Here is a 15531-nt window from a genome sequence, read left to right as displayed (position 1 = left end):
AGAGGTTAACTACTCTTACACTCTGAAGTCAAAATATACCCTGAGCTTCTGAATGGGTTATTTTACTCCTTGGGTTTTGTAAGTCTTATAGAACCTAGGATAAAATTCTTAAACTTCCCAGTTTACTACAGAATTAGATAAGAAGGAAGAGTCAGGATCTTACAGTAAAATAAGTACTTAAATGCTTGTTGGGAACTTGAATTTTGGTTTTAACCCAGGTTCTACCTTTGTGACTGAACTTCAAACATATTGACCTTTAAATGAATGAGTTCAGTTCACAGACATTTAATCTGAACCCAGTACGTCCATGTGCTGTGCTTTGAGAGTATCCTTAGGTTAAATTCTTGACAAACCAAATGACCTTAGTCTAGTATTGATTCTATCCCTCCAAGCTGGTTCTCAGTCTAAGAAGCTTCCCTGGCTTGTTGGTATGCATGTCATGTTTACTTATAGTAGAGGTACTTGTTCCAGCCCATCCTAAGAGGAGGACTCCCAATTTGTTACCTCTGTCAGACCAGTTTTTATGCTATGCACTCATACCTCCTCTGACCAGTTCTCTGAGTTGAAGATTGTTAAGAATGGGGCCCAGACAAGAATCAGAGCCTCTGAATAACTGAATAATAAAAAGCTTAGAACAGTAACCTGTAAAGCTAAAGACTTGTAGCGCTTCCCATAAAAATTAGTTTGATTCCAATAATAGAGAATTATGGATGACTGTGTAAATATTATCTTTTCCCAGGTCCTTCTTGGCTTTGAATTTCCAGGATGACTACAACAATTTTAATTCTTTGTTTTAGTGATAATAATTAATACTTACTTATTATGTGTCAGGCATTGTTTACATTTATTAAAGATGCAAACAGTAACTTTCTCAAGGACACACAGCTAGTAAGTTGCTGAGCCAGGATCCAACTTGTGAAGATAAGACTTTAGACTCCTCACTCAACCACAGCACAATGATGCTTTAAATGTATACGGCTTTCTGACAAAGACTTGGGTCAAGAATATATAAAGAACTTCTAAAAATCAATAATAAAAGCAAAATAAAAAAATGACCAAAGACTTAAAAAGAGGATGGCATGTAAATGGCCCATAGCTGTATGAAAAGTTGTTCAACACCATGAGTCATCAGGGAAATTGATACTAAAACCATAATGGGTTGCCACTGTAAACTCACTATAATGAGTAAAATTTAAAAGACTGGAAACACCAAATGTTAGCAAGGATATGGAGCAACTGAAATTATGATGCATTATTGATGGGAATGTATAACGATAAAACCACTTTGGAAAATATAATTTCTTTTATAGTTAAACATACTGTCCTGTAACCCATCAGTTCCATTCCTCCATATTAAGAGAAACGAAAGCAAATGTCTACAAAAAGACTGGTACAAGAATATTTATATAACAGCTTCATTCATAATAGCTAGCAACTAGGAACAATCCAAATGCCCATGAACACAGGAAAGAATTAAGCGAATTGTGATGTATTTATTCAGTGAGAGGACTATTTAGCAGTAAAAAAGAGTGAACTAATACAACAGCATAATGAGTCAAATAAGTCAGACAAAAAGGGTACAAATGGTGATTCTGTTTGATCCCATGGATATTGAAGGCCCATAACAGTCAAAGCTAATTATTTGCTTAGAAACAGAATAGTGGTTACCTATTTGATGGATAGGAGGCTTAAGGGCATTTTCTGGAGTCATGAAAATGTTCCATATCTTGATTATCATGTTGATTATGCAGATGTGTACATTTGTCAGAATTTGTTGAATATTGTATTTAAGATCAATATGTTACTGTATGTAAAGTATACCTCAACGAAATAAATATATAAAGCAAACAACAACAACTAGGGGGAGATTTCAGACAAGCACTAGCACAACAGAAATGACAACTGGCAACCTAACACTTTGAACATGCAAAGACACTAAGTAGCACAGAACTGTTACATAGAACCTCAATTGTTATTCATAGTAACCAAGACAAGTGTAAGTTATATTTAATACAATTTTCTAAGAGTTTATCAAGGGGTACTACTTTTTAAAAATTTTTTTTTAAAGATTTTATTTATTTATTTGACAGAGATAGAGACAGCTAGCGAGAGAGGGAACACAAGCAGGGGGAGTGGGAGAGGAAGAAGCAGGCTCATAGCAGAGGAGCCTGATGTGGGGCTCGAACCCATAACACCGGGATCACGCCCTGAGCCGAAGGCAGACGCTTAAACCACTGTGCCACCCAGGCGCCCCAAGGGGTACTACTTTTAGAAAGAATTTCATTAATAATTATTACATTGAAAATTTGGAACTAAAATGCTTAGATGTCAGTAACCTAGAATATTAGTTTATGTGACACATTTCTTAGATTTTATGTAAAGAACAGTTGTGGTTAATATTGGGAAATGATTCTGGCTAGAACTAGAATGTGGTCTCTTTGGAGACTGCTAAAAAGAGAGCATGAGAAGTTTCTATGGATGAATTGGCTTGATAAGTTCTTGAAATAGAACATTTGTCTTTATATGATCTATGTGATTTAGATTCCCAGTTAGAAGAAATAAAAAAATGTGGCATCTGTACTAAGTGTGTTTGCTTCAGCACTTTATTTATAATCTCGAAATGTTAGAAACTTAGAGATGTCACAATTAAATGTGCTAAAATTTAGCAGTAACTTGTGCTGGTTATATTGTAACAGGTGGACATAAATAGACAAGTTTGATCGTGGCCTATGTAGTTTGACAATATTTGTCTCTGGGGTCCTTTATAACTTGTTCCATGGCAATCAGATGTGCTTGAACTACTCAAATGATGAATTGAAATACGAGATCTGCAGTCTTTTATTTTAAGGTTAGTCTTCAAAATAAAGGTTAACCTTTTAAGTTAGTTTGTGGGTTTTTTTTTTTTTTTAACCTCTTTCATGCAGGTTACTTTGTGGACTGTCATGGAAGTAGGAAACATTTTGGTTATCACACATTAACTAATGTGATCTTTGATTTCTCAAATAAGACTGACAGCTTGGCTGTTTCTTGCTTATGGAAAACCTAATTTCTAATCTTTGCATCTGTTTTAGTAATAGTTATGCACGAGTGCGAGCTGTGGTGATGACCCGGGATGACTCAAGTGGTGGATGGTTACCACTTGGAGGGAGTGGACTAAGCTGCGTCACTGTCTTCAAAGTCCCTCACCAGGAAGAGAATGGCTGTGCTGACTTTTTTATCCGTGGAGAGCGACTCAGGGACAAAATGGTAATGAATAATGTATCTACTGCTATAATTTTAAGATTCTATAGAATGAATTATCTACTTAAAGCTTTAATCAGTTGCCATTAGGAGAATGATTTTTGCCCAGGATCAGTGATTATGTTTCTAAGCTCTTTTAATCTTAAAGACGGTGAAATATGCCTGTTGCCTCTTTCTTTGCAACTGGGACTCATTAATGTATATGTGTTAGAAAGGAGCTGCATTTTTTATCAGGTTTAATGCATGAATAGCCCTAGTTATTAAACTAGGTACATTCTGCCTTTCCTTCTTTCTCACTCTCCCGTAGACGAGTGGTTGACAAACTACAGTCCACAGGGAATATCCAGGCCTGCCTCATGTTTTTGTATGACCCATGGGTTAAGAATGGTGTTTACAGGGACGCTGGGTGGCTCAGTTGGTTAAGCAACTGCCTTCACCTCAGGTCATGATCCCAGAGTCCTGGGATGGAGTCCCGCATCAGGCTTCTTGCTCAGCAGGGAGCCTGCTTCTTCCTCTGCCTGTCATTCCCCCTGCTTGTGTTCGCTCTTGCTCTCTCTCTCTCTCTCTCTCTGACAAATAAATCAAATCTTTTAAAAAAAGTCTTCAAGTTTAAAAAAAAATCTTTTTTACATTTTTTAATGATTGAAAAAAATTGAAGAAGAGTAACAATTTTGTGACACACGAAAATTATGTTAAATTCAAATCTCAATGTCCATAAATAAAGTTTTATTGAAACATAGCCTAACTGATTTGTTTACATTTTGTCTATGGCTGCTTTCATACTACAGTGACAGAGGAGAGTAGTTGCAGTAGAGACAATAAGTATTTGGAGTTTTACAGAAAATTTTACTGGCTCCCACTCTGGAGTCTGTTTTCTCAGGTTCTTTCTCCTCATTCTCTATTAGTCTAGTTATTCTAGGCTCATAAGACTACCTGGTTGCCAGACTAGGTTTTAACTCTCCTGTCTTCTACCCAGATGAGTGTTTTCTTCCATCTGTGTATTTTAAGACTGAATCTAAACTTTGATAATGTTAGATATTTATTCTCTTAATTGGTGTGGAAAGCTCTTTTTAATTTCATTTGTGAGCCAAAAAACAATTGCAGTCATGTTAATGTCATTTCTGCATCAAGCAAAAGGAAAGCATACACTTAGAAGCAAAATGAGAATAAAATGCCAAAAATTTCTAAGACTCTTGAAAAGACCTAGAATTCCTTTTAAATACGTAATTGTGGACTAGTTTGTAAGCCCATTTAGTTAGCATCAACAATGTTGTCTATTGAAAATGTGTTTTAAGTTCCAAATAATTCTTTCAATACATGAACATTTTGAATAAATCTACTTTTAATTCTGGTTTGTTTTCTGGATATTTTTTACCTCTCAATTATCTTAGTAATTTAGAAAGTTGCCCAACTTGTCTGTGCACCAATTTCTGCCTCAGTTAAATGGAGAGTTACCCTAAATCCTTTTGAAAGCTTTCCAACTCTGTTTTTTGGGTTTATGATTCATTCCTGACAAGGTATCTCAATTAACCAGAATGTGTTTTTAGGATTGTGGAAACCCCAGTTGAAGTTATAAGTGTATATAATAAATCTAACATGTCATCTCTAAAAGTTTAAATATTTAAAGGTGGTTTTGAGCTTGCATACTCTGGCATATACTAATGCTTATTTCAATAAGCCTTGTAAACTTCTAAGAAAGAGCCTGTGATGACCTGTCCTGGAGTTTATGCTTCTTGTCTGAGATAATAATAATGGGTATGTTATTGGAGGAGAGTGGTAGATTTTAGGAATGGAGTGAAATAGTGAAGATTTAAGGCATGTTTTAATTTTGTAAAAATAGGAAAAAAGAAGACAGAAGTCAAAGGTGGAGAAAGAGTCGGAGGAAAAAAGCTTGCTAGAAAAAGCATAAAAACAAGCAGAAGATAACCTAGATGTGAAGTAGAGAAAAGGAATATCAGAGTGAAACAGAGTATTAGTTATGTTAATGAAGGTGGACAGTTTACTTTAGGATAATTAAATATGGGACCAAATCTTACTCCTTAACTAGGAGTGAAGCTGGTCAGGGAAAATTCAGATTGATGGATTAGGTGGAGTGTGGCTTTGACATAAAGTTAGTGAGAATTAAAACTGGGGTTCGGAAAGAACACACAAAAACTTATTTCCTTATGTCAGGACTTAATTTGAGCCCATAACCTCATCCTGGGGTATAGAATCGTAATAGACTAACAAGAAAAGAGGTTTTTCTGAGAAAGCACTGACCTAGGAATCAGAACATGTGTTGTTTCACCTGACCATTTGGCCTAGAGGAAATGTATTTGTGAAACACGGATGATAAGTCTACCTCTATGTAGACATAGAAGAAAAATGACTTTCAGTTGGAGGGTTGCCATTTTTCTTGTAGGGATTAGCTATAGTAAAGAGTTGTAGGTGATGGGGACTTGTGTAATCAAAGGCAGAGGCAGCAATGAATGGATATAAGTTGAAAATAGCAAAGTGTTATGGAATATCAAGACAAATGGGACAGGGACATTGAAATAATTTGGCCCCCTCTCTTGGGTAATGCACATTTGGTCAAGATAATTCTGAAGTGATAACAGAATTGAAGTATATATCTTTTTCATTATCACTGCATTTTGGGATCATCAATGTCCTTATCTGTAGATATTTTTGTTGATTAGTTTTAGTTTAATCCATTTTTCTGGATTCTAGTTTCATGATTTACCTAAAAAAGAAGTACCTTATGACTGTTGAGTCTATTGAGTTTACAAAGTTCTTCCCCAGTTTTTTTTTTTTTTAAGATTTTATTTATTTATTCGACAGAGACAGACACAGCCAGCTACAGAAGGGAACACAAGCAGGGGGAGTGGGAAAGGAAGAAGCAGGCTCATAGCTGAGGAGCCTGACGTGGGGCTCGATCCCATAATGCTGGGATCACGCCCTGAGCCGAAGGCAGATGCTTAACCGCTGTGCCACCCAGGCGCCCCTTCCCAAGTTAATTATGGTTTTCTTTAAAAATCCTTGGTGAGTAAACTGTAATTAACTGTTATCCCCATGCAGTAGTTAATCATGTAAGAGATACTTGGTAAAAACTGTGTTCTGTACCCATTTTTTATGTGAGTCACATCTTAGAATCTTCTACCTTAGATGAATCCTAGAAATGAAGTGAGGTACCTGCCTCTCATACCCTGTGGGCAAACTTGTGCCCTTTAAGAAAGGATCGTGATTAGTAATCTGAGAACAGTTGTGTGTAGCTGATAAAGAAATACTAGATGATACTTTAAAGAGTGCGTATCAGTCAGAATACCGGTTCACAATAGTGAAGAAGAAAGATGGCTTTTCTCAAGGGTAAAAGAAGCACTTTGGTAGAAGACTTTTTCCAGTCTTTGATTTACAATTGCTTGTACTAAAAATGTCTTGTTACACTTCCCAAAGGGTTATATTTCAATTTTTTTTTTTTAAAACAAGAAAGGGAACGCAGATAAAGAGCAGGCTGACTGGGATTTTTTCAGGAGGGCAGCCTTTTGTGTTAGTAGGTCATTACTCGTTCATTCATTCATTCATTCATTCATTCATTCAGAGAGATCAGAAATTATTTCCTGTGATGTTTACCTATAACTTGCCTGTTTTTATGGTGCTTATAAAGGTGAAATTTATTTCTCAGGCTACCCTTTCATACTCTAAATTAGAGCTCATGAATAGGTCAAAGTGACTGGAGCTCCCAGGCTGCTTGCCTCTCTCTTTACCACTAGCAGTTCCTCCGCTTTCCTGGTTGCCTTACAAATGTTATTTTTCTAAGTGTGCCCGAGGAAAAAGTTGGAAAGTTCTGCTCTACATTGACTTTCATATTTTATTGATGATTGAGAAGGAATTCAAAAGAAACACTAGGTTTTGGTGTTGTAGCCTAAGATAATGAAATATTACCTTTTATTAGGTAATAATGACACTTAGGGATGGGTGAAATGGTTTTTGACAAGGATGGATTCTCAGAACTGCTTTTTTTTTTTTTTTAATTTATATGAATTGTAGCCTCCATTTCCTTCTAAATCTTTACAGCCTTGGTTTCTTCAATGAAAGTGTTATCTTGGATCACATTTTTAAAAAATGCTAACTAAAATTTAACTGTTAATTTGGGTAGATAATCTTCACTGTGGAGCTTCACATTTTCCATGATAGGAACTTTCTCTTTTGCATTCAATTTTCACTAGATACAGTGACCGTTCTCTGTTAATATGACACTCTCTTAGGCAAACATTTTATCAGAGTATTTTACCATATGTATAGTTTATATTATTTGACCATTTTAGCTAAATTGCATGTGATGTATAAATTTGAACACTGAATTATACCTTTAGAGTCTTTATGAGTACTTGAATAAACTATCCGTAATAATATTTACAATTTTGCCAAACTATTACTAAACAGTTTTTAATTATCATGGGATTCTAAAATAACTATTTAAAATATTCTTATGTAGTAGATAATAAAAATACTAATTTAAAGGTTATTTTGCTTTTAAAAGCTTAATATATACTAAGAGATAACAAGAAATGGGGTAGGCTGTATAGAAAAATAAAGTAGGACTCTTAAAACATCTGGATTACTTAAAACATTCTGTGGAAATAAGAAAAAGGCACTGTGCTATGTCAAAGCAAAGTTATAGATATCATTATAAGCTTAGAGTGACAAAGTAATATTAAAATGAAGAAAAGAAAAATAAACATTTCAAGTTTTAAGAATTTGCCAAAGATTTAAGGAATTTTTTTTTTTTTAGATTATTAAGTAATTAGGCTGTGGATAAAAATGGTTATAAAAGTTAAAATGCCTGTAAGATAATGGTTCTGTTGTTTAAAAAGACATATTTTAAAAATGGGGATTCTGGGGCGCCTGGGTGGCACAGCGGTTAAGCGTCTGCCTTCGGCTCAGGGTGTGATCCTGGCGTTACGGGATCGAGCCACATCGGGCTCCTCCGCTATGAGCCTGCTTCTTCCTCTGCCACTCCCCCTGCTTGTGTTCCCTCTCTTACTGGCTGTCTCTATCTCTGTTGAATAAATAAATAAAACCTTTAAAAAAAAATGGGGATTCTTTCCACTTACTAGAGGCTAAAACAAAGTAGAGTGTTTGTTTTCTAGGAAGAAAATAAAGCAGTTAAAATATAGCAGTGGCTTTTTTAAAAATGAGACTCACCCACTGTCTGCCATTGGAAACCTTAGAAGATCAGGGATCATCTTCTGCCTTGAATAGAACTTTATAAAAGTACAGAACAGTTTCCTGCTTAGCCTTTCCCACTATGCCTCTGTGAATTATTCCATTGTGAAATATCAGTCCTTCTACAGAACTCTTCCTCCATTGAAAACCAGTTGCATGAACTAACATTCCACTTAGGATTCAGCAGCTCTTTCTCTTGGAAGATACTGGTTCTATTCACCGTAAGACCACAGAGTTAGGGGGAGAAGTGGGAGTGGGAGTAGAAATAGTTCAGCATTTTTATTGTTCCTTACTCTTCTTACAGAATATTACTCTATCACCCATGTATATACATCCCTCTGTTGACACACTGTACCATTCGGATCACCATCCTCTAGCTTTTATTTTCATCTATTGACTTTAGCAGTTCCTTCCCATAGCCAACTTTTCCACATCTGAGCCTCATCATAATTTTTGGCAGCTTTTCTTTGCATAGTCTTGACCTTCTGGTCTTCATTTCAGCAACCTACTTTCCTGGATCTGGTTGTTACTCAAAACTGTTCTATTTGGGGAATTTTACAATTTCCTGTCATTTCTATTTTATTCCCCTTTTCTTGCACTTAGAATGTTGTGCTTACTCTATCACTTTGTACCGCCGGTTTTTTTCCCAACTTCACTAGACTCCTTCTGGCTTTAGTATCTTCCTTATTATTTTCTTTTTGAGTCCAATCTAAATTTTTCTTGTCAGTTATTCAGACCACTCTCATTCATATTTCAGTTGCCAGTATGGGCTGAGTTTTTGGGTTACCTTGCACTAAAGAAACTTCATTGATTCCTACATTATCAAAAGGGAATACTCGCTTTTTAAGGGTGAGTCTTTCGTGTGACAAGTATTTATTGAGTAGCTACTATGTGCTAGACACTATTCTACGCACTGGGGATATGTAAATAAACAAGTCCCAGTTTTTAAGGCAATACGCATTCTAGTGAGGGATGAAGAAATATTATAATAAATAAAATAAATAATATGCTAGACAATTCTAAATACTAAGGGGGAAAAACAAATCGGGGAAAAGGGGGTAGGGAGTTATTTTAGGGAGGTTTGTTAAAACCTTAGGTAGGATAACCAAGGAAGGTTTTACTGAGAAAATGTAGGTAACATTTGAGCAAAGATTTCTATTTGGATTAGGCCTTATATTTTACTTTATATGTTTGGACTTTCAAATCTTGAGTATCCTTAAAGTAGAATTAATCTGTAATTCTGGCTGAGATTTTATGCTACATTATGTAAGGTCGTGGATTTTTTGTGGACTTGGTGAATGGATTCAAATGGTGCAGCAATAATAGTCATAGACCCAGGTAGGAGCTAGTGATTCTTCCATTTATTCAAACAAGTGTTGTTTTTTATTCTGTTTCATTCTTTTCATGTGTACATCTCTCCTATCTTGGCTGGATTACTGTAGATAAGGCTCCTAATATTTTTCATGGCCCAGTTTTACCTAAACTTTCTCTAGCTTCTATATTGCTTATCATACTGAACTTCTAAAACTTGGGTCTGATATTTTCTTTAGTAGTTTCCAAAAACTTCCTTGAGACAATTCTGTCTATCTCAACACAAAAAAATTTATAATCTGGTCACTGCTCTTTTTTTTTTTTGTCTTGAATTTATCTGTTTTCCAAAGTAGTCCTTTCTGTGATGTTACCTTACTGAATTATTCATTCATGATTCACCAAAAGCATGCATTGAACTTATGGAAATGCCTTCCCTTCTTTTACATTAACTAAATAACTGCAAAAATAGCATGTTAAAAGTTTATGTGAAATAGAGAATGCAGGCAGACAGCTTGCTAGTCCTGAGGAAATGATAATGGAAGGAACAGTTGCCTTTTTATTGTTGCAGGTAAGTCACAGATGGAAAAATAGGAAAATTGAGTTAGAGAAAGCACCTTGAGCAAACCGGTTTTCCTGGGAAGGATTGGAATAGAAGAAATGCTAATTAATAACATTCATCTAGTCTAAAATTACCAATTCATTATTATCTTTAGAAAGGATAATAAATCGTACTATTAATGACTTTTCTGTATAGCCATGAATTTTGTGACTTTTCTCCCAGCAGTTGTTTTACCCAGTTAATTCTTTAAATAGCCAGTATTCCTTGAAGAGAAAAAAAACCTGCCTGTTATCATTTCTATTCTCTTGCTTCTGGAGCCATGCAATAGCTGTTTTTTGAAAATTAAGATTTGAAATATGTCCCACATTACCTTTCTGGTTGCTTTTGTCTTTTCAGGAAACTTCAGCTTAACACTGGTTTCAGTACTCTCTTTACTGACGATATTATATTTCCTCTTTACTATTCAATTATTAATTTGAAAGTAATATTTCATTGTTTAATGATTGATTTATACTGGCTGATTTGGTCTGTCAGGCTCATCAGGATTATCTTGGCTTCGTGTTTCTGTTTTATACCTGATTGTGATATATTGCACATCCCTTCCGTTACATTCTAGCTGCCGTTAAACTGTTAATGATAGCTAATAGCCTCCCTGATAGCTAAATTGAAGCCTACACTCTTTGACCCAAATTATTGACTTCATTAGCTTTATAAATATTTCCTCACTATTTTTGCTTTATTAGAATTTAAATGTAATGTAGCATGCCTTTAATTGATTAGTTGATGGATATTATTCTTTTAATTAATCAACAGATATTTGAGTGCCTTCTTTGTGCTAGACTTATTTAAGTTTATGATAAACAGTATGATGGTTTGATTTAGACTTCTTATTTTAGTCTGCTTGGGAAGCCATAACAAAATGCCACAGATTGGCTGCCTAAACAGTGGAAATTTATTGTGAAGTCCAAAATCTAGGTGCCAACTGGTCCATTTTCTGATGAGAGCTTTTCTTCCTAGATTGCAGAAGGATGCAACTCAATCCATACCGGTTCCTATTCAGTTCCACTGGTTTGTCTGTTGATTGCTAGGTGAATATTTCACTTTTTAACTAATTTTAGTTTTATGTAGTTTAATATCTGCTAATACTAGTTTTCTCCCTATTAGTTGTCTTTACCCTTTTTTACTGGTATATATTTGCTCATTGAGAACACTAAACAATTTGTCTTTTTTTGGGGGGGGCATAGGTACACTCATTTAAGTTTTTTCCTAGGTACAACAAAAATGCATGACTGCTGTAAATACTTTTTTTTGTTGTTGTCATTTCTGGTATCCTTTAAAGCTCATTCACACAACTTATATTACTTTTGTATAGCATTAGCTAGAATTTCAGAATAATGTTAAATGTTGGTGCTAATGTTGGCTTCTTTGAGAATTTAATGGAATTTCCAGTGTTGCAGACGCAAGTATGATTCAGCTGTTGCTTTGAGATGTTCTTTATTATAGGAAGGTGTCCTTAATGTCTCTTAGGTTCCCCTACCAGAAGTTGATACTCATTTTTCTGAAATCTAGTTTTGCAGATGTTCCGTAGACTTCTTAATTGATATTTTTATTGTGACAATTATAGATTATTAATTGTCATAAGGAATAATATGAAGAGATCCTGTTACTTGTTACCCAGTTTTCCCATTGGTAACATTTTGCAAAACTGTCGTATGTTCACAATCAGAATATATATTCACATTGATACAAACCATCAGATTCAGATTTTCCTACTTTTACTTGTACTTATTTGGGTGTGTATTTACAACTATACAGTTTTACCATCGACAGAAAAGATACAGAACAATTCAGTAACTACAAGAATCCTCCTTCCTGTTATTCTTTTATAACCACATCCACCTCCTCCTTGGCCTGGCAACCACTCATCTGTTCTCCATTTCTATGATTTTGTAATTTCAAAAATGTTATATAATTGGAATCATAAGTAAGTAACCTTTCAGGATTGGCTTTTTTCATTCACTGTTGTACCCTGAGGGTTCATTCCGGTTGTTGAGTGTATCAGTAGTTTGTTCCTTTTATTATTGGTTAGTATTCTGTGATGTCTTTGTACCAAATTTGTTTAACCATTGACTCATTGAAGGACGTGTAGGCTATTTGCAATTTTGTACTATTGCAAATAAAGCTGCTCTGAACATTCATGTACAATTTTTTTATGAATCTAAGTTTTATTTCTTTGGAATAAATGACCAGGAGTGCAGTTGTTGAATGTATGATAGTTTCGTAAGAATCTGCCAGACTTTTTCCCAGAGTGGCTATGCCATGTTACATTTCCATTAACAGTGTATGAACGATCCAGTTTCGAAGCATTCTTGCCAGCATTTTGTGTAGTTACCATTTTTTACTATAGTCATTCTGATAAGTATGTAGTGAGAACTCACTGTGGTTTTAATTTTCATTTCCCTAATGGCTAATGATGTTGAATATCTTTTTATGTGCTTATTTATACCTGTTCAGTAAAAGGAGTTTTGAGAGTTCTTTATATTCTAGATACTTGTCCTTTATGGGAATATGTGGTTTGCAGATATTTTCTCCCAGTCCGTAGTTTTTCTTTTTATCTTCTTCATGAGGTCTTTTGCAGAGCCAAAGTTTTAAATTTTATGATGTTCAGTTTATCTGTTTTTTCCTTTCATGGATGATGATTTTGGTGTCAAGTCCAAGAACAAGTTTCAAATATTTATCCGATTTTTTTTCTAAAAATTTTATAGCTTTACATTTTATATTTAAGTCTTCAGTCAGATTTGAGCTAATTTTTATATAATGCATAATACTGAGGTCAGGTTTGTGGTTTTGTTTTGTTTTTTGTTTTTGCCTGTGAATGTCCAGTTTTTCCAGCACCATTTACTCTATTTGTCTACCCCTCTACAAGTATTACACATTGTATTACTATAGCTATACTGTAAGCCTTCTCCTTCCCTGTATATAAGGTAGTGATTTCTCCCATTTTATTCTTCTTTCTTAAGATTATTTTTGCTATTATAGTGTGTGTGTCTTTCCATATAAATTTTAGAATAATCTTACCTATGTCAACAAAAATCCTTGATAGTATTTTGATAGGAATTGTATTAAAGCTATGGGTCAATTTGGGGAGAATTGATATCTTTACTATGTTGAATATTCTAATTCATGAACGTGATTTGCCTCTAGTAAGGTCTTTGAATTCTTCCATTAGCATTTTGTGATTTTCAGCATGTAACTCCTATATTTGTAGTGTTAAGTGTATCATTTTTCTTGGAGGAATTGTGAACAGTATTGTGTTTATAATTTTGGTTAGTACATGCTCATTGCATAGAGATGTGATTATTTTTTGTATCCTCTTACCTTGCTGAACTAGGAGGTTTTTGGATTCCCTGGAATTTTTTTTAATGTAGACAGTCATGTCATATACAAACAGTTGTATTCCTTCCTTTTCAATCTGTATGCCTTTTATTTCTTTTTCTTCCATTATTGCAGTAACAAGAACTTCCAGTGCTTTGTTCAAGAAGAATGACATTAGTGTACATCCTTGCCTTGTTCAGATCTTAGTGGAAACACATCCAGTCTTTTACCCTTGAGTAAGATGTTAGCTGCAGGGTTTTTTATAGTGCTCTTTAATGAATTGAGAAAATTCTCTATTCCTGACTTGCTGATATATTTTATCCTAAATGGGTGTTCGAATTTGTCAGATGCTTTTTGCAGGCAGTTGACATCACATCTTTCGCTTGTTGGTATGATAGATTATGTTGATTGATTTTTGAGTGTTGACCCAGCCTTGTAGCCTAGAATAAATCCTACTTGGTCATGGTGTATAATCATTTTATATATTATTGGGTTTGATTTGCTATTTTTTTTTTAAGTTTATTCACTTTCTTTAGTAATCTCGACACCCAATATGGGGCTTGGACTTGTGACCCTGAGATCGGGAGTCGCATTCTCTTCCGCGTGAGCCAGCCGGGTGCCCAGATTTGTTACTATTTTGTTAAGGAATTTTGTATTTAAGTTATGAGAGGTATTTGTCTGTAGTTTTCTTTTTTGTTATTAATCTTTGTCTGGTGTTGGTGTCAGGGTAATACTGGCCTCATAAGATGAATTGGGAAGTGTTCCTTCTTTTTCTGTTTTCTGGGAAAGACTGTAAAATTGGTGTTAGTTCTTCTTTAAATATTTGGTAGAATTCTCCAGTTAGATCATTACAATATAGAGGGATTTCTTTAAGAGCTTTTAATTACAAATTCAATTTTTTTAATGGTTATAGGACTATTCAGGTTATCCTTTTTAATCTTGATTGTGTTTTGATAATATACGATTTTCAAAGAATTGGTTCATTTCTTCTAAGTTGTGTAACTTATGATTGAAAAGTTGTTCTTTATATGTCAGTTATACTTTTAAAGGCTGCAAGATCCTTAGTGCTATCTCTTGTTTCATTCCTGAAATTGGTGGTTTCTGTGTTCATTTTTAATTTGTTAGTCTTAGTAGAGATTTATCAATTTTGATGTTTTCTTTAAACCAGCATTTTGTTTCATTGATTTTTTTTTCTTTTCATTGATCTATTCTTTTTTTTTTTTTAAGATTTTATTTATTTATTCGACAGAGATAGAGACAGCTAGAGAGAGAGGGAACACAAGCAGGGGGAGTGGGAGAGGAAGAAGCAGGCTCATAGCGGAGGAGCCTGATGTGGGGCTTGATCCCATAATGCCGGGATCATGCCCTGAGCCGAAGGCAGACGCTTAACTGCCGTGCCACCCAGGCACCCCTCATTGATTGATTCTTATTTCAATTGATTGGTTTCTATTTATTATTATTTTCTTCCTTCTGCTTGCTCTGTTTTCTTTTTAGTTTCTTGGGAGAAACTTCAGTTACTGATTTGAGACCTTTCCTCATTCCAATGTCCATTGCCTTTTGAAAGTCTTCAATCCACTGTAATATAAAAGGTTGGATTTATAAAGCTTAACCTTGTTTATTAAGTTTTTCAATCTTATATATCCCCCCCCTTTTTTTGGTCTACTTCAGCTCAAAGGCTGAAGCTCTCCAACTATCATTATGTTTTTGAATATTCTTGTGTTTCTAAATGTTTTTTTTTTTTTAAGATTTTTATTTATTTATTTAACGGAGATAGAGACAGCCAGCGAGAGAGGGAACACAAGCAGGGGGAGTGGGAGAGGAAGAAGCAGGCTCATAGCGGA

The 15531-nt window shown here is 34.8% G+C and overlaps 1 protein-coding gene across 1 annotated transcript in view; it reads left to right on the top strand.

The window, feature by feature from the left end:
* Window positions 1-15531, top strand: part of SPRED1 (sprouty related EVH1 domain containing 1) — a 111812-nt gene that overhangs the window by 51523 nt on the left and 44758 nt on the right. Inside the window, exon 2 of the mRNA XM_002921506.4 lies at window positions 3072-3246. Within this exon, the coding sequence (XP_002921552.1) occupies window positions 3072-3246 (175 nt within the window). The remainder of the gene's footprint in view (window positions 1-3071; window positions 3247-15531) is intronic.

Source organism: Ailuropoda melanoleuca, chromosome 5 (genome assembly GCF_002007445.2).
Source record: "Ailuropoda melanoleuca isolate Jingjing chromosome 5, ASM200744v2, whole genome shotgun sequence".
In the NCBI taxonomy this organism is placed as follows: domain Eukaryota; kingdom Metazoa; phylum Chordata; class Mammalia; order Carnivora; family Ursidae; genus Ailuropoda; species Ailuropoda melanoleuca.
The sequence above is the reverse complement of the archived record's forward strand: the minus strand, read 5'-3'. Positions and strand labels throughout refer to the sequence as shown.